Raw genomic sequence first — 19,993 nt, forward strand, 5'->3', positions numbered from 1 at the left:
ACTTGGCTTTGTAGCCCAGTTCGACGCCTGCTAGGAGTAGCGCCCTGCCGAGTAAGCACTACCAGCCCCCAGCTCTGCTCCTCTGGGGGTGGTAATTACAGTGATGAAGCGATTATGTGCCATTTAACTGTAAAAGAAGCTTTCCCTAACTGAGTGAAGGAGGACAATTTTGCAAGGTGGCGTTTCAAGAGGCTCTCTTACCCCAGCTGACCTGATTTAGCAATATAAAGTACAGAGTGCACCTGACTGAACAAGCAGCCCTCATCCCTTCCTTCCCAAACACAAGATAATCATCAACAGTTGCTTCAAGGATACCAGCAATGCAGTGGTGCAATACTAGAAACAGAAGTTTGGTGCTTCTCCTCACATGGATGCGGGGGCATGGTTTTTAAAAAATGACCATTTATTATCATAATTTCTTTACTTAAGTAAAGAGAATGTTATAAGTTAAAAAACAAATACTGTCCATTTTTAAATAGTAATCACTATATCTTTGTAGCCCAGCACCTGTATCTACATTACCAACTGAAATTATAAGTATCCTGTGAATAAACTGTTTAATTGGAATTTTTTCCCCATGTTGTAAAAACTGATTTATTCTAAACAGCCCTGGCAATATAGTTTTATATTTAAAAATAGAATCTAAAATTATCTCATCTGAAGCATTATTAGGTTAGTAAGTTGTAGAGATGAGCTTCAGCCCAGAAAAAGATCTTAAAACACTTATAATCATTCAGCCTTCATGACGGTAAAAACACAGATAGATATAGCCGTCACCACTTCATGTATTTCAGCATGAAGTTGACTTAAGTAGTTTCAGCTGCAGTTTTGGGCATCTGTTTTATCATGTGTGACTAACTGAGGACTTAGAGAAGCCGTATCACAGAAAAGCCACATCCTCCAGCTGCCTGAGGGCTTTGCTGCACCACACACATCCCATGCTAATCATGCAGGGCACATCCTCCGTCTACAGCCATTTGGCTTTTAGGAAAGAAATTCCCAGGAGAAAACTTGCCCTTAAGAATAGTTGTACCATAAGCTTTAAGTACAGGAAGATAGTGTTTTGGGTGGGTTTCTTTGTTTTGGGTTTTTCCCACCTCTCAAACAGGATCTGAAGCTGGCAGTCATCTCAGCAGTGGAGTGCTGCTCCCCCCCATGAGCAGTGGCCTCCAGCTCATCCAGGCTGCCTCCCAGGCACACAGGAACAGCACCTGTGCAGCATCACTGCAAATCCAGCTGCTGCTCTGCCAGAGTGTTTTACTGTTTCCCTTTGTCTATACAACTTTGGACATTATATGATTTTTCACAGGACAGGACCAGCTGTCTTCTACACACATACGATATAGACTGTGACAGGGACAGAGCTTGCACAATTCCTACATATATAGTGTAGAATGACAGGAATAACTATGCTAATAAAAGCTTCAAGTGTTCAGACCTGCCCATCTGTAATCTAATCATGACAGACAGGTCTTTTTGCATCTAAGGCAGGAACAAGCAGTGATAATTGCAACAATTTCCTGGAATGCTTGTCTTCTACGCTGACAAAATACTTTATTCTTCCTTTGTTATAGGTAGCACCTCTTGCTTCAGTTCCTGCTGCCCAGCTGTTGCTTGGCTTGCCAAAGATGATTGTTAATCACAATAGTTGCTAACTTGCCAATATTTATGTCTCAGCAATCCAAATTCTCTTCCAGATGCATTTTGCAAGTATTTTATTCTTCGCTTCTTGACTTTGTCCATTATAATTCCTACATCACACTGTTCCTTTGGCCATTTATAAAGGGGGGGTGTCTATCTTTTTCTTGTGTTTTTATAAATGCTACATTGTTGCCTTATTTGTAGGTCCTCAGCTGGAAATACATGCTTTTATTTTGATGCTTGATCCTACTCCAGATCCTACTGAGAGCTGCAGATGATGAAATGCCTCTAGCTCCACAATGTAATAATTGATACTAATTGATTAGGTTTTACATAGGAACTATTAAGCTTGCAAATGATATGTGCTGATCTTATGCAACTGTGTGCCAGCTCCGCAGTGAGTGTGAGCCCTGTTAGCTGCTATGTTCTTCAGCACTGTGAAAAGTATTTCTGCATTTTGGAAAATGTTTTCTAAAATGAGGTATATCTTCTTCTAGAGTGATTCTGTTGTTATGCATTTATTTCAGCTTTCTTTAGACTAATACTAATTCATATTTCTACTAGGATGTCTCTGCAAACGTGTCAGGGAAGACCATGCATTTTACAGAGATTATTATTTATATGAGGCAGGCTCCTGAGTTAGCATTCTGAAGTGTTCAATCTACTTAGTTACTGCTGTATGCTCCACACAGAATAAAACTCCTCAAGCATCATGCCAGCACCTAGGGATAATGTATCTGTAATCAAAGATGCAAAGATAGATGCAAGTGTCAGATCAAACTGTGCTCTTGCTTGGCAATTTGATATTGCAGGCTGATTAAATGTCATAGTCGATGGCTCTGGTCAATCTTCCCATTTACCTACCAGATGATTTGTGTCCACTTTAATGAAGAGGTATTTCATTACAAGGTCTAAGACGACTGTCATAGCAATACATCTTTTCTTCATGTTTTTCTGCAACTTTGGAACTCCCACAGGAGGGAAGTAATAACTTCAGTCCTGAGGTCACAGTTTCTTGAACAGCTTGTTTAATTGTTTTTCCCTTGTCTGTCATGAAACACTCCAAATAATGTTTTCCTGCAAGTCCTTTCACAGCTGGGAAAAGGCACCATCATTTTTCCCTGCAGAAGTTTGTTAACAGTTGTATCAGATACGTCCCTTAGGACTGACTTAATGTCTTACACCAGAAGCTTAAGTACTGCATAGCACTAGTAGATTGTTCTGCAATGTCCATAACACTTTTTTTTTTTCACTTGTTTTATTGCCAGACAGGTAGTGCATTCCTCTCTCCCTGACAGGGACATGCCACCATGCATTTGCCTGCAAAGGCATGTCAAAAGGAAGAAGGAGGCACCCTAAAAGGAGAGAAATTGCAGGCCACTTCACTCAGCAGCTCCATCTCCATCTGTTGAGGTTAAGAAGTTCTGGTTGCTGAGCCACAGTTCTGGGATGAGGAGAACAGGAAGGGCCATACGTCTCCTGCAGCTGGACACAGAAATGGGGAATGTGGGATATGGAGACTCTTCTGGGGAGACAGAGGATTCTTTTGCTAAATAGAACCATAATCCAACAGCTTGCCTCCTCACATAGACAAAATCCAAGATACTGCGAAAAATTACTAAGGCTCACCCAGGCCCAACCACCTTAGGTATGTGTGTCCTTGTGGGCAAAAATGCCAGCACTAGGTGTGCTAGCACTGAAGATTTGGGGACCCAAGGCTGAAGCAGCTAGGGATGCTCTCCTCCATCCCCCCAGCTGCAGGCAGCAGTTCAGGAGAGTGCAGATGTGTGATGGCAAGGGATGATGAGCTGCAGAAATGGTATCTGCAAAAAGCCTCTGTTATTAGAGAGCATCGCATGTAGAGTAACTGCTGGACAACCCTAGAGTCTACCTGCTGAAAACAAGGAAGGGAACTCAAATGCACCAGCTTGCTAATCTAGTGAGGAACAGTTTAAAGACAATCAGTTGCAAAAGTCAGTAAGTGAGTTAAAAAAGTAGTGATCCAGCCAAAGGCCGAGGGAAAACAAGGAGAATAACTGGGCAGCCTAATAAACTTCAGAGGCATCTCCTCGCAGAGGTCAGAAGTACAAGGCTAACAAGAAATAAATCAAAGCAACGGGAATTCCAGGAAGACATTCCAGGAAATGGCAGGTAGGGATTTTGTGAAGGTAATCTAAGGGATAAAAGATTGCAGGGGATCTGTCTGTTTGAAAACTGAACCAGCTACAACTACCTTTTCTGAGTAGAAGAAACATAGGAGCCATCCTCAGGCATATGTGGTCTGGCTTATTCATTCACAAGCACCTAATGACCTAAAAATCAAAAGGGAACATACATAGCCAAAAGGACATATGAATAGATGAAAATAAAGAAATAGTATCAGCCTGCAGATAACAGAATTGGAAAGATTAAGGCATGAAATCAGTTTCAGCTACCATGGGACATAAAAGACAACTAAAGAAGTTTGATAAAAGCATTAGAAATTAAAATAAGACAAAGGAAATTGCAGTCATTAAATAATGCAGAAAGAGCCCATAACAGGTAAAGGCAGAAGTATGATACTAATAACTCAAAATAGGTCTAAATTTAGTGTGAAAAATGGATAAAAGCATAGTTCAGACCAGGAAAAGAACAGGTGAAATATGTTTTAGAAAAAAATGTGTAACAGGACCTAATGAAACCAGGCCCTAGCAGAAGCAATTTGAGATCGTCAGTGGTTATCCTCCAGCCCATGGAGACCATGGGGCAGTCCAGCACTGGAGAAGAGCACATGCCTGAAGAGAAGGGGTTAACAACAACCCAGCAAATTATGTTAAATGGCCTAATTCTTATATCCAAAAAAGTTGCTAGAATAATTTGTTAGACAATCAGTTCATGTTCACTCAAGGAACAACATACTTCAAAGCACACCTAACAAGGACTTGTCAAGAACAACTAATGTCAAATCCACTCTAATTTCTCTATTGAACAGGCTAAGGAGGTAAAAGGGAAGCTGTGGATGTAACAAATTAAGGGGTCTTTTGTATGGCTTTTGATATCCTTATAAGAAATCTAAAAAATGGCATGCAAATAAAACCACTATAAATACACACAGACCTGCAGGAAAAGCAAACTTCAAATCATTGCTAGCTACTTTTGTTGTGTAACCGGTAGGGCCTGTCACGTGCGACTGGTTTCTTCTGGGCACATTTCTAGTTAATGATTTTTCCATTAACTACTTTGAAAACAAAGTGGGATACTCTCAAAATTAGAGAAGGGCCTAGCACTGCACTGCTGGTAAGGCTTTGACTGAAACATGATTACCCTCAGTGGGGCTACGCCTTAAGAAAGCTGTAAACAAAAATTGAGTAAGCAAAAGGTTAAAACATTTAAGTCTGTGAGAAAAGGCTGAAGGAATTTGTTTATTCCAGGAAGAAAGACTAAAGAACAATGCATTCCAATGCAGACAGAATAATTTTTTTTGTCCATACCTAAAGAAAAAAAAATGATGAATTTTCAGTAAAGGAGAATAAGGCTACATTTTTAGGTAAAGCTGTAGCTGTGATATTAATGACAGAGCCTGGCTGTATAGGACATGTGGAATTCCACTACATGAGATTTTGTTCGAACATACAGAACTGATTTCCACAGAACTTCCTTCTGACAGCGCAAGTCGAATCAACTAGAATAAATGATTCCTTGAGATGTTCCGATTCACATTGCCGCTTTTAAATGAGGAGTCTAAACAGTTCACAGAAATCTGTTGGGCTACATTTTGGCTTTTCATAATGCAGTATACCAAGGGGATTAAAACTCTTTCTCCCACACAGCAAAGCCAGGGGTGGTCGTGGGCATCATATCATATGCTGCAGGTATAGAAAAAGGAGAGGATGTGTGTGCACAACGGTTTTCCTCAAACCTGCAGCTCTCTGAGCAAGCGATCAGGAGAAGGGCGCAGAGCCCTTACCCTTTCCCCCCTCCCACCCACCCTCCAAGACCCTGCAAGGAAGCGGAGGGAAGCAGAAGGAAACAAAGCAGCTGCGGCTTCCAGGGCTTCTTGCAGAGCGTAGGTATGCCCCAAGCTGCACTGTCAGCCCAGTTCTAGACGGTAAAAACCGAGGCTGCAAGTCTCTGGAAAGCAGAGGAGATACAACATCCATTTTCACTATCTCTAGTGCACTGACTAAAGATAAAAGGAGTAATTCACATACAGGTATTTGTTTGTAAGGCCCAAGTTTTATGGAGATGGTATTAGCAGGGTTAGAGTTTATCTCCCCTTCTAAATGAGTAACCTCTGCTCTGGTATGAAATAGAAAGTGCTGGTGAGAGACGGGATCTTGGACCATTCCAGGTACACAGGGAAAGGCTGAACCGTTGCCGTGATCTGTCACAACCCTGCACTCCCACCTCCAAAAACTGAAAGTCCCTAAATTGGGCTCTTAAAAACTCCCTAGAATTATCTTAATTAAAAAAAAAAATCACTGAAGCAATTATGGGTCCCCTTCCTTCCATCCTGCTTTATGCGCCATTGCGATACGTTAGTTTTGTCCCTTCAGTCACCTCAGCCGCCGTGGTGGTGGGGAAAGCACCGGTTCTCGGAGGGGAAGCAGAGACTCGCCCGTTCTCCTCTCAGAGACCCCGACACCCCTCTCAGACACCCCACAGCCCCCTCAGGCACCCCCGCCCAGCTCCAGCGGCGCCCTGGACACGCGCCACTGAGGAGGGGGGCGGAGCGAGACACTGCGGGGGGCGGGATGCGCCGCACAACAGCCAATGGGAAGCCACGAGCCACCGCCCTGCACCCAATAGCGGCTCGGAGACCCGCCGCGCGACTCTCCCCGGCGGGCTGCGGAGGAATGCCGGCAGCTCAGCCGACGGCGACCCTCCTCGTCGCGCTTTGCGACAATTTCTCCCCCTCCTCCCGCCGTGTTGCTTTACGGCACCCTGCCTTGCCCCCTCCCCCAGACCACCTCCCGCTCCGGCAGCCCGGGCGGGGAGGGGCGGGGCCGCCGCGGCCAATAGGCGCCGAGAGCGGCGTGGTGACGGGGGGCGGTGGCGCGGGCGTTGCCGTAAAGCGGGCTGCGGCACGGAGGGGCTGTCACCGAGGCCGGCGCCGGCGGCGGCAGTGCGCGGGGCGGGCGGCTAGGGCGCTCCCGGCCGCCGAGGGCCGCCATGGCGGGGGCGCTGGGCCGCAAGGCCCTGGACTACGTGCGCAGCAAGGAGTTCAGGGACTACCTGATGAGGTGAGGTGGGGCGGGGGGTCGGCGGCCTCCGCCTCGGGCCACCACTTCCCGGCAGGGACCGGCATCCCGTCGTCGCCCGCCAGCCTCGGGGCGGCGGTGGCGTGGTTTGCCCTGAGCCGGAGTCGCCCGAGCCGGTGGTTGGGGGGGGGGGGGGGGAGCTGGCGGCCGTGGGGGGAGGGCGAACCGAAGCTGGGCCGGGGGCGCCAACGGGGGTGGTCGCGGCGGGGGGTGGTCGCGCCGGTGTCCCCCTGCCGCCGCCTGGGCTTGCGGAGGCCGCCAGGGCTGTCAGCCCCCCGCCCCGCCCCGGCGAGACCGGGCTTGACCTTGAAGCGAAGCGACCCGGTTTGAAACCGCGGCGGCAGCTGCGCAGTTCCTCCCCGACCTTTCGTGGCCCGGCCGCGGAGCCCGGCGGCCCCCGGCGGGACGGCGCTCGCTGCGGGGCGGCGGTGGCCCCGGGGGGGCGGCAGGCCCGGGGCCGGGCACGGCCACCCACGGCAGCCTGCGGCCAGGGCAGAGGGAGCTCTGCTCGGCTGCGGGCTGGGTAACAGGTGCTGTCTTAAGGCTGCTTCATTTACGCATCCTGGGAGGTTTAAATAGGTACCTTTTTTCAGAGGTTTGTTAAAGCCCCGCTGTCGTGAGAACGCGACTGAAATCACCTCCCAGGCAGCTCGGTGCTTTTGTCAAGCTTCAGCTTGCCGTGGTGGGGGTATGGCACCTTGAGCTGAAATCACAAGAACGCCTTAAAGATGCAGTTGCGGCACACTTGCTTAAATCTGTCTGAGCTGCTGTGTAGGAGCGGCCTCAAGTAGGCAGGCTGAGGCGTTCTTGGCTGACAAGCAGTTCGACAAAACTAAACAAATAAAAATGGGCCCTTCCAATAAAGGCGGTTGAGCAACTTTTCACTATAGCTGTGCCTTGCTGTTCTACCTACATGCATTGCAGCTGATCTTTGGTGTTGAGCAAGCATGTAGGAGGACATCTGTTCATCTGAGAAACTTAGTCTTGGTTAACGTAGCAGGAGATGGTGTAAGCCTGCATGGAAGAGGGATTGTAATATAAAGGCTCAGTAGGGAGGAGGGTTTGTTTGGTACTTGCAAAATCAGGTTCCACAGAAATGGTGGGGCAAAAAGATGAGTAAAATAGGAGGAGGAGAACATCTTTGAAGCAAAGTGAAGAAAGGTCAGAGCAGGCTTAGGTAGGGATTACTTTTGAAAGTCTTGAAGATATTGTGTAAACTTGATAGCTGCATTTCAATCTCAGCATTTAGTTAATTGTACCAGAACTTGTGTGAAGCATGCAAATGGACAGTAAAACAGCAGTCTACTTCTTAATTAGGAAAACAAAACAAAACTTGGAAAAGATAACAGCTGTGTCTGAATACCACCACAGTTGCTTGCTGGAATTATCTCTTTCCTTGCCAAAGACTGAAAAGGTAGCTGAAATAAGCCTTTTCAACTATATTTTATCCTAAATCTAATCTTGAAATAAGCTATTTAAAAAGAGGATTCTACTTCTGCGGGATGGGTTCTTCCTTGTTATGTGCAAAGATACCTGCATATTTACATTTCTGTTACTGGGTGTGTCGTGAAGGGCTGGAGTCAGTTGCTCGATCTGGTACTGCCTTTCAGCATTGTTCCTTGCTTACTAGGAGGCAAGTGTCTTAAGTTGTTGGCTTTATGTTGAGTTTAACATTTAGATTAACAGTCAGCAAAAGACCGTAGTTTGTCTTCTCCATAGGAGAAATGGAGCATGTATACTTTAGAGCTGTATCTCTTTACCTTCCTTCCTGAAGACTCTTGCTTCCCCGGACTCTATCCTTTCCAGGAGTGTATGCTGAAGAAGATTTCCTTCTTGTCTTGTTCATAGAGCAAGAGTTTCCTCAAAGCTCCGACTATGGTATCTGTTCTAGAAATCAGCATCTAATTGCAGCAGTGAAGCAAGGCTTTCTAATTGTGTAACTCTTTTGTGGGAAGCGATGAATTGAGGTATTGTTTGATACCAGTGCTGTGTTTTAAATTGTTTGACCCTAAATAGAATAACTGAAGTTACCCAAGCGGTAGAATTTTGTTCCATTATTATGGCTTGGGGCAATCAAAACTTGCAGACATCTATCAGAATAAGTAGCTTCTATTTCAGCTTCATAACTTGAAAGCAGCAAAGCCAGCATAGTGAATGTATACTGCTTTTTTCAGGTGGATATATCTGGCATTAGAATTGCATTGCATCATAGGTTAGCTTTTGGATCTTGCACAAAGAAACAAGATAAATTACTTTTTAAAACTGTCATTAATAATTAATGTTCTACCAGTTTCACATCTGGCTTCTCTCAAGTGGTGATTAATAGGGATCTGAATAACTGTAAATCGTGTAAGTATAGATTTACCCTAACCATGTCTTAATGTTTTAAAGTAAGCATAGTAAGAATGTTCACCACTGTAGGTACAGTTTTCCTGATTCTTGTAAAAAGCAGCAGTCATGTTAAACTAAAACTAAAGCTGACTAGGATATGAAAGCTTGGTAGCTCTAGACATTGTAGTCTTGAAGTTGCATTTTTTTTTTTTTGTAGATACTAAAAATGTCAGCTATCACTAAAGTTGTATTACCTAAGCCACTAGGCAACTCAACCCTTTTACTTCCTATTGTAAAGATTTAAAACAGTAACTTCTGAAAAACATCTAGTAAAACAGCTTTCCTCTTTTCTTGGGAGAGGAAAGCCTATAGGGCACTCTCTAGCATTATCTTGTGGTAAAGGCTCAAATTACTTTTGTCACGTAATGAATCTGAAGGCGTCCCAAAAACTTCTGGTAATAGAAAAATAAGCATGGAGACTGCTGTCTTTTGGGGCATTTCTGAAGTGTCTCTTCCTGATGACTCAGGAGTCATGCAAATGTACTGACTGTTAATGTAGATGGCTTTGAAATGGATAGTTCATTCCTTGTAAGCCTTGAGCACTTATGTTGATGTAAGCTATCTGGGACCTTTCTTTTAATTGAGATGAACTTTAAAAGAGGTGGCATCAGTAGTATAACTAGAAATAGCTGGTCTTCAGTTCTCCTTATTAGTAAGCCTTTAAACACAAGGGCATAAGAACTTGAAAAAAGTCCCCTACTGTCTGTGCTAGAAATTGAAGGACATGGTGCCTGCTGTCATGGTCTCTCATGCTCTGAGAACCTATTGCAGAAGGGTAATACTGTTTCCACGTAGGGAATGGCAGCGTGGGGGAAACGCGTAGTGACAGTTCATCTGTATTTGCAAAATAGTCTCTGGCCTATTAACATCCTCATTGCCAGTATGAGGAAAGCACATGTAAAAATTTGGGGAAAACAAATCTTCTCCAATATAGCCTTTTTGGAATGGATTATAGTAGAAATACAAGGTATTGATCAGCTGATGGTTCTTCTAATGATGTCGATAATTACACAGAAATTAATGAGTGAGTAAATCCAACAACTGTTGTTTGCAGTTCTGGAAACTTTAATACAAAGTGTTCCCTTTGTCAAGAGATTGAATGTAGTTCTCAGAAACTGCTAATTTGGAATGGTGTCACTTCAGGAATAGATACATGCACTTGCTGCAGTATCCTTGCTATTAGATACGGTGCATTTGTTGCAGCTGTATTGGCTGCAGAGCTTTGGGACTGGGTTCCTGCTTCCAGAAGAATCTATATGACCTTGATCTGCCCTCTTCTAAGAGTATAATAACTGTTCCAGTCTCACATGAATGTGAGGACAACCTTGCAAGACCTTAGCCAGAGCTGCCTACTCTGTTAAAACAGCTGTGGTTTGATTCTATTTTAGGCTTTCACTTGCCTGAAAACAACCTCCACTTTAAAAATGTGCCAACAGAAGTTGGCACAAAAACATTGTGCCAAGAGATACATTTTAAGTTGTTTAGTTAAGGTTTTGTGAAAAAACTGAAGTGTGCACTTGTGAACTTTAATTCATTATTGCTGCAGTTCAGTTAATAAGAAAACAAAAAAACCAAGTGGGTAGACTAGTGAAGGACACTCTAACAAAGCATCCTGAACTAGCATGCTGCTTGTAACAAAGGCTCACTGAAACACACATCCAGAGTGATTTCATAAGTAGATCTGGCTGTTCCCTTAACAAAGCTATTTGTAAAACAGTGCTCTAACAGGTTGGAAATTGGCGTGAGGAGAGTGACTGTCACAAAGTATTCCATACCTTATCGTGGTCATAGGTGAGCAGCAACTGGTCAGCAGTAGGCTTTCTATTAGTAGCTGGTGTCCTATCAGTATCTTTGTTAGAAAGAGAATGTTTAAAGTTTCTGAAGCATTTGAAAAAGTATAGTAGCAAACAATCTTAATTATATGCTGCAGTCTAACTTTCATTCTTGATCACTAAGTTATTACAGAAATAAACTGTTACCTGTACGATCACTTAAATGAACCCCATACACAACTGGAGTGTAGTTGCATGTTAGATAACTGAAAATGTGTTACAGCTCATATTTGGTATACCCACACTTGGCCTGAGCTTAGTGACAGATCTTGGAGTAAGATCTCTGGCAGCATTTGGTTTGACCTACTTATGTGGGTACGCAAAGAATTCAAAGTGACTTCTTCAAAGCCTCCATAGAGGAACTGTATCTGTTTAGCTTTGTCATGGGCAAACCTTGTCTGCTTTTGGCATCCTTTTAAACTAGTTGGGGTGGGATCTTGGATGCCTTGTGGTCTGCAGGGGCTGAATGTCTTCCACAGACCACAACAGGATTAAAAGTACTTGAGCAGCAAACACAATGACAGCTCTTGAGGGAAGCATGATTTTTAAAATTTTTTTTTTTTAATACTTTTACATTAATCAAGGTTAATGCCACAGCAATTTCCTGACTTCTACTTATCTTCTGTTTGCGGTACACTTCTTTATGTCAGTTATGAGACTAACATTTTTTCTTTTTTCTTCCATGTGCTTTTTGAATGGAAAACAATGATGGTCCACTCGAACAGCACGGTAAGAAAAGGGTGGGGACTTCTGGCTTCACTTTCTCCCTAACTCCAGCAACTTGCAGTCTTCACTTCAGCACTGTTATGACCTTGCCTGCATCTGAAAAGCATACTGTGAACCTCCAGGAGTGGTGCACTAGTAATATTTACTCACAAGTCTGAGGTTAAGGTGACCAAACATTAGCTCCTTCAGAATGTCTCCTGAAGTAAACACTACAAAATCAAAGGGGCTTCATTCCCGAACCCCCCACCCTTTGCCAAGGAGATTTGGCTCCAGGTTGATCTTTCTTCACAGCAACAATACTAGTACGTAACTGAACTACCTGGCTTATTTTTAACTAGCTTTACTTCAGACAATAAATGGTACCATATAACTCTCACTACAGACTCTTTCCTTCAGCCTTGTTTACTCCTGAAACTGGGAGTGGGTATTTTATGCCTGTTATACTGTGAATCATAATGTTATGGAAGATTTGCTCTTCTGCATAGACCAAAGACAATCTGTATAGGTGTAGTTCAATTCTTGTGTGTGGAAACTTCAAAGAGCTGCTTGCCTGGAGGCACTTAAAACTGGATAACTATCTCAAGTGGGAAAGTTCCAAATCTACCTCCCTGGTCAGCAGAGGAAAGCTACTGCTGCAGTGCTGCTGGGATGTGAACTGATGGTTCTTCAGCTTGTGCAGTGAGAGCTTGAGGTGGTCCATAGTCTGTAGTGTGTTATTTGTTTATGTTCTAATGGCAGCTAAATTAAGTAAAAAGGCCAAGTTGACTTGATTTACTTCTCAAAACAGAAGTCACCACTAAATACAGTTAAAGCTGTAATTGTTTCATAGATTAAAAAAATCTTTCTGAAACTACAATTGTTTGAATAAGGCTTCTGAAATTACTGTAAAAACATTGCCAAATACATGTACTGCCTCACCAGTTACCTTTTGCAGGGTGCTTTAGTGTGGTCATGCTAACACAAGTTGTCTTACTGTGCACATAATCATGGTTATGTGACTAGAAGTTGTTTCTGGTCCTCTTATCGTCCTTTAGAACTATTTAAATTTAAATTAAAGCCTCTAAAACAATATCCTGTGCGCTGCTGACTTCAGTTTCTGTGAATGTTCTTGTTCTGTTGCAACATATCTTGTGTGTAAGTGGTATTATAGGTACATTTCTTTATGCTATTTAACCATAGCTGTACAGTGGAAATCACCATGTAGCCATGCAACTCTTCTCACTTATGCCATGTTGTTGCTGATGTGTGTGACCAGCTCTAACCTTTAGGGATGTCAATTTCCCTATCAGTAGGAATATAGTAAACAAATGCATTTATTGCAGTCTTCAAAATACTCTATTATAAATCTGAGTTTGGACTGATGCACATTCTGTAGACACTTGCAGAAATGTTACATTTTGTGTATTGCACTATGCTTAAACTGTCAAAAAGGTGTGTGCTACTTAAACTCACTTTTTCCTCTATTTTTAGTTAAGTTTCTTGTATTGCAACCCAAATCTGCAGGAAGTGAGTATGGCTTTTAATCTCACAGTAGTGTTACAAGGTGGTATCCAGCCTGGCAAGAGCATGTTGGAATTAAAATTGCAAGAAACTTAAATATCCCCTGACAATTCCAAATCATTGAATACCTGCAGTGTTACAGTTAGGGGAAGTGGTATCTGCAGAGCTTTTTCTTGCAAGGGGCAGCTTTTGCTGTATCTAGCCAAGTTACTTTTGAGCATCCTTAGTTTCATCTTAGCAGAAGCTGATGCAAGTACTGCATGTATCTTCTGAGGAAAAAATTCCCCTGAAGCCTCGTTACTTGTAACAGTAGTGGAAACTAGACTTACGACATTATTTTTCTTAGTTTGGAGTCTTTTAGACAATACCCATCAAATTGAGCTCTCATCAGTTTTTCTGACCTGATTCTTTACACTGCTTGTCTGTTTTTCTGTCTGTGTACACACTGTGTCTAACTGTGTTACTCTTAAATCTGTCTAATCACTGAGCTTTAGATAGTAACTAAGTTGTTTCAGCAATTGCAGATGAAGCTCTAGGTAAGAACTTGGTTTGGTTGCATGGCCCTGACCTTTCAAAGATGGTGAGAGTGCTTGGAAGAACACGCTTGCTGAGTGTGTTCATTCTCGGCATAGCATGAAAACAGTTCCAGTTCTTCACTTCAAGTCCTTGTGTTTCCATTACATTTTTGAGGAGCCTTATTTGAAAGAGATGAATACTAATTGTTTGCACAGAAATGAGCTGTAAATCTGAGGTTATTATATGACTATACCAATCAGACTGCTTGAGATGAAATGTAATTACATAAAACTGCATTTCAATAGCCTTAGAGTAGCTCCTCTCCAGTCTGCAGAAAGATTTGGAGTGGGTTGTTCTTCCTTCCCTCCTGAAGACTGCTAAAAGAAGGGTTTAAGTTTTTCTTCCTTACATCAAAAGTAGTTCCTGTCTTAACCTGGAATTTTACCCTTAACCCTGTCCTTTGAAGCTTTGTGTAGCTAAGGAAAGCTAGAAGAATACTGCAGGAGGTCTGTGTTTCTGTGTACCTTTATTTTCCTTTTTCTTCTTTACAGCACTTTTGGGGGCCAGTTGCCAACTGGGGACTTCCTATTGCTGCTATTAATGACATGAAGAAATCTCCAGAAATCATTAGTGGCCGAATGACATTTGGTAAGACCTGAGACCAACTTCTTGTCAGTAAACTGACTACAGAACACAGATTCTGTCCTTCAAGCAGTGATACATTACTAGTTGCTTGCAAACTTGTGATCAAAGCAGATACAGGTATCAAATGTCTTGTTATGTAACTTCAGGAGCCACTTAAAAATGGAGGTACTGAAAAGTTGCAGAGTGCTCTTTCAGAGGATTTTCCAGTAATTTGGTGGGAGGGAGGCGGGTCTTGAGTCTTAGCAGTTTTGATCACCAGACTTGTTCCTAAAGTATAATTCTTTTGGTACCTTATACTACTGCATACATTGGTTCAGAATGCATCCCTTGACACAACTTTATTCTTTGTATCAAGAACAATGATGCCTTGTGGCTCGTCTGAGACCTGAATATGAACACTGACAAAGTATAGAAATGGTAATGCTTGGCATGTAGGGTGCAAAAAGCAGCAGAGGGATGTTAACTCCTTGGAAGGCAGTTGCATGTGGGAGGTTAGCATGACTATTAATGGAACAGTGTGAGAATTAATTTGTTACATGTATAAGCAATATTTTTTTCCCACCTTTTGGAACATAGATAGCTTTTGCCTAGATGTCTGTCTCTATTTTATTGTTCAAATACTTCTCTAAGATCATAAATCTGGTAGCTTTAATTTATTAGCTTAACTTTGGCATTATGTCTTTTAACATGGCTAATAATTTAATTCTGAGTAATTCTTCTCCCTGAAGCAAAATATGTTTGGGGTATGGAAATTAATAGCCTCATGGTAACTAGGTTTTGCTTGGAGTAATTCAGTCTCTGAATCAGCTTCCTTGAGACAGAAGACCAGTTTGAATAGTCTCTAGTATAGTGAAACTGTTTTGAAAATAGTACTTTGGCAGCTACCCAGCTTAGCAAACCTAAGACACTTTGTATATTTTTTGTAAGTGTATATATACAATGGAGTGTGTACAAATATATTTTTCCCATCTTCTAGGTGCTGTAGCTGAAAAAAACCAGGCTGTTTTCTTGAACAATTGATTTCCTGGTATTTTTTTCGTTCAAGCCTGTCAGAAAGCTAAAAATGAACTTTGCAAAGCTAGTGACCTTGGATGGTAATTTCCTGTGTTAACATGCACTTACAGCAGAAGAGTAGATTAAAGTTGTTTCTTGTTGTCTTGGAAAGCAGGTTACAAAGCTTTATGCTTCTGAATGTTCATGGTTTCCTGGGGATGGAAACCGTCTCTTAAAGTCCATTTTAGAATGTTCCTAGTAAGAACTGTATTTAAGTAATTAGTATTTTCTTAAAAATACTCTGTCCTAGAAATTGTCAGAATAATTGTATAGGACAGGCCATATCTCATTGGGATTAACTCTTATTCTCTGGCTGAGATAGTTTATGCAATAAATTAAAAAAGGCTTCAGTCACATCATAGGAAAGTGTATGAGGAAAATGAGTTTTTATGGAAAGCTGCAGCTCTGTAGATTTTTCTTGTGTAGCAAAAATTAGCACTGTTCCATGTCTTCCTGTGTTGGAAAATCAAAGTGGGCAAATGTGTAGGAATATTGGAAAAATCAAAAGCAGTGATAAGCATTCCACTTGCCATTACATTCCACTAGTATGAAAATTAAGCCTCAACAAAATGCAGATATTAAAAATAATCTACTAACAATATATATATCATGTTTTGCAGCACTGTGTTGTTACTCCTTGACTTTCATGAGATTTGCCTACAAAGTGCAGCCAAGGAACTGGCTTCTTTTTGCATGCCACTTGACTAATGAAGTTGCACAACTTATTCAAGGAGGACGACTGATCAAATACAGGCAAGTCTCACTTTAAAAAAGGGAAGTCATAAGCTGATGGCTCTTGGAATACTGTTAGTGGTGCTTAGCTGTGGTGCAAAACCCTGCACAGTTTCTGAACTTGTTAAGCCTCAATACCTTTTGCAAACCTGTTAACAAGCGTGTTGTCAGTGGGCTGAACTACGACTAGTTGCCTTGCACCCCCTTTGAAACTTTGGAAAAGACTGAAAACCCTTATGGTCATGGATGTAGACAGGGCTTTCAGCAGCTGCTGGCTGTTTTGGGATTTGTCTCGTGTATTATGTTAATTACTCCACATGTGTCCATCTTTAACTAATTCCTGAGATGGAAACACCCATAAAACTCTGAAGGGGTTGTATGTCTGAAAGAGAAATCAAGCAAAACATCTCTAAGCTGACTGTTATGTGTAGGGTGTGGATCCAACTGAATGTGCCTGGGAAACAGACTGCAAGCAGTCTTGTACCCTTATTATGCAGCAAGTGCAGACACTGCCTTGAGCAATCCTGATGAGTCAGGATTATTGCTTTTCTCTCTTCTGCTCTAAGAAATGAGAGGATGAAGCCTCCCAAACTACAAATTAAAAAACTGCAAGTGGACCTGCCTTTGCATAAATAACAGGTGTCTTTCTGGACTTAGAGTAAAACTTTAGGAATTACTTTTTTTATAGCAATTGCATATCAATATTCACTCTTACAAAAGCTGTTCTTCTCTTGGCAGGATGGAGAAAAAGAACTAAATATCTTACTTGAAATAAGCCAGGGAACGTGTTCATCCCAAATTAGAACCAAGGAAGACTTGCCATCTGCAGTTGCTGTGACAATTACAATGGGGATGAAACAGAAACACCTATTATGAATATGACCCCACCAAGAATCCTTCTACTAATTTTTATCTTGCCTTTTTAAAAGTACTATTCAGCAATGTAAACCATTGCATTTAAAGTCTTGCTGCCTTACAGGTCCTTAATTAACTACCCTTTAAAAGAGTCAGTCATCCAAATAACAAGCAATATTTGAAAACCAAATTTTTTATCTAACAGTCTATAAATTGGCCTGTGATGGTTTGACAAAACTTATTTTCAGATCAACATGAACAGAGGTCAGTTAACAGAACTGTAGGTGGTACCATTGTTCTATGTATTAACATTCTTAAAAGCCATTTAACTTGGGTGCATTCATTCCTATTCTGGTTTTGTTTTGGTTTTTTTTAACTTATGCAGTGGCTTGCTAATCTACAAGAACAAATGTGTAGATGGGCAGCCTGGAATTGGCCAGCTTTCCCTCTTACCTTACTGCATGCCTTGTCTCAATAAGGGACTTCATTAACACGGATTTTTAAGTCGCACATTATTTAAAGAAGACTCAGAAAAGCAAAAGCATAGCACTGAATGAAGGAAAGCAATGAAGTCTGATACTCTTCTTTAAGAAGTTATAAACAGATAGTTTTTCCTACTGTTTGATTTGTTCTAGATGTATGTAACCTTTATACAGGCAAAAATTTGTTTGGAGTCTAAGATCTGAAGGACACAGGGGCCTTTCAGTCGTTTTTGACTTCATTAACAGTGGTTTTCCTGCATGACCTGCCTGAAAGTTACATTGATGTAAAGATATAGATGACAAAGAATGTATGTGATGGATTTTATTTCAGTGCAGTGTTTTTGAACAATAAACATGTTCCAAATGGCAATAAATCCCCTCAACATTTTGAGAAGTTCTGTTTGTCATATTGTGATACCAGATCCTGCGGTGAAATTTTTGTATCGAGTGTCAATTTACTGCTGTAACAACATAAAGCAAAACCAGGCTGGAAAAGTAAATGGTTTATTCTTTGTATGTACTGAGTTTAGGCAAGTGTCCTCTGGATCTTAATACCTACTGCTTCTTTGTCCTGTCCCTGCCTCCCTCCCTCAAAGGAAAAGGGGGTGTGGGTGATTGAGCATTCCTGCCATGACAGGCAGGGTTGCATTCAGGGCTCTCACTGTGCAGCTGAGTAAATATTACATTGTCTTCTAGCAATTATAAGCTGATCAATTAAAAGACTTGCTTTACTACCAGGTGGATATTATGTGTTCCCAATTGCATGATGGATAAGTTTTCTAACAGGCATACAAGAAAGTCTTACAGGGCATGCCCTGCTGGATGGTTAAAACTAGTACTGACCACTACTTTGTGCACAAACTTTTCTAAAGCAACAAGCTGCCCCTTTAGTACTGCTGTCTTGTCACAAAAGTTGGATAGAAGCAGTGTTAGGCTTTTGTATGAGTAGAATGTATGTACTAGTTGTATGAGTTTATATGTAGTGAGATATAAGCCAATAAGGATAACTGATTATCTTAGTGCCTTATAGTTTGTATTATTATTTCTGGAGAGAAAGTAAATTACAGAATCATAGAATGGTTTGGGTTGGAAGGGACCTTTTAAAGGTCATCTAGTCCAACCACCCTGTGATGAGCAGGGACATCTTCAGCTAGATCAGGTTGCTCAGAGCCTTGTCCAGCCTGACCTTGAATGCTTCCAGGGATTGGGGCATCTACCACCTCTCTGGGCAACCTATTCCAGTGTCTCACTACCCTCACTGGAAAATTCTTCCTTAGATCTAGTCTAGATCTACCTTCTTTTAGTTAAAACTGTTACCACTTGCCCTACTGCAACAGGCCCTGCTAAAAGTTTGTCCCTAGCTTTCTTATAGACCCCCTTTAAGTACTGAAAGGCTGCAATAAGGTCTCCCTGGAGCCTTCTCTTCTCCAGGCTCAACAACCCGAACTATTTCAGCCTGTCCTCATAGGAGAGGTGCTCCAACCCTCTGATCATTTTTGTGGCCTCCTCTGGACCTGCTCCAACAGGTCCATGCCTTTCCTGTGCTGAGGGCTCCAGAGCTGGGTGCAGTACTCCAGGTAGGGTCTCACCAGAGTAGAGGGGGAGAATCACCTCCCTTGACCTGCTGGTTGCAGGTTCTTTGGATGCAGCCCAGGATACAGTTGGCTCATGCGCAGCTTTTCATCTACCAGTACCCCCAAAAGTCTCAGCTGCTCTCAATCCCCTCATCCCCCAGCCTGTACAGATAGTGGGTGTTGCCCTGACCCAGCTGCAGGACCCAGCATTTGGCCTTGTTGACCCTCATCAGGTTCACATGGTCCCACTTCTCAAGCTTGTCCCCATCCCTCTAGATGACATCGTGTCCCTCAGGTGTGTCAAACCCACCACTCACCTTGGTGCTATCTGCAAACTTGCTGAGAGTGCACTCGATCTCACCGTGTGCATCACAGTACTAAACAGTACTGGTCCCAGTTCAGACACCTGAGGGACAATGCTTGCCACTGATCTTCACCTGGATGTGGAGCTGTTGACCACTACCCTCTGGATGTGACTATCCAACCAGTTCTTCATCCACCAAACAGTCTACCCATCAAATCCATAGGTGGGTTTGAACTTCATGGGTATGAAATGTAGCGGTTTGGGCTGCTCTTGGGGAAAGCTTGCAATAGATAGAATACTCTAGTCTCACCTGGTGTTTTGATAACTGTTCATTAGCTGCTGATTGTTTTAACTTCCCTAACAAGGGAATACCATTTACAAGAGTTTATCTTCTCTCATTTTCCTCATAGCTACCTGCACTGCATTTTCTCATGTATTTCCTTCTGCCCTTCTCTTTCCTTTCTTCCCCTCATCCATCAACTGTGACAAGGCTCAAGTTCTT

General features: G+C 42.4%; 1 protein-coding gene across 1 annotated transcript; it reads left to right on the top strand.

Annotated features, from left to right (window-relative positions):
* The first annotated feature begins 6,678 nt into the window (after positions 1-6,678).
* Positions 6,679-18,001, top strand: MPC1 (mitochondrial pyruvate carrier 1). Its single transcript, XM_064446923.1, has 5 exons — positions 6,679-6,863; positions 11,830-11,833; positions 14,398-14,494; positions 16,165-16,297; positions 17,015-18,001. The coding sequence occupies exons 1-5, from the start codon at positions 6,793-6,795 to the stop codon at positions 17,031-17,033; spliced, it is 324 nt and encodes a 107-aa protein (XP_064302993.1). The 5' UTR covers positions 6,679-6,792; the 3' UTR covers positions 17,034-18,001.
* Positions 18,002-19,993: the final 1,992 nt, after the last annotated feature.

Source organism: Phalacrocorax carbo, chromosome 3 (assembly GCF_963921805.1).
Source record: "Phalacrocorax carbo chromosome 3, bPhaCar2.1, whole genome shotgun sequence".
NCBI lineage: Eukaryota > Metazoa > Chordata > Aves > Suliformes > Phalacrocoracidae > Phalacrocorax > Phalacrocorax carbo.

What these genes read in the sequence shown, in the direction of transcription:
- MPC1 (XM_064446923.1), top strand. Translation starts at nt 6,793, where the DNA reads ATGGCGGGGGCGCTGGGCCGCAAGGCCCTGGACTACGTGCGCAGCAAG. An exon ending in TAGTGGCCGAATGACATTTG is followed by an intron (nt 14,495 to 16,164) that starts GTAAGACCTGAG and finishes CATGTTTTGCAG; the next exon opens with CACTGTGTTGTTACTCCTTG.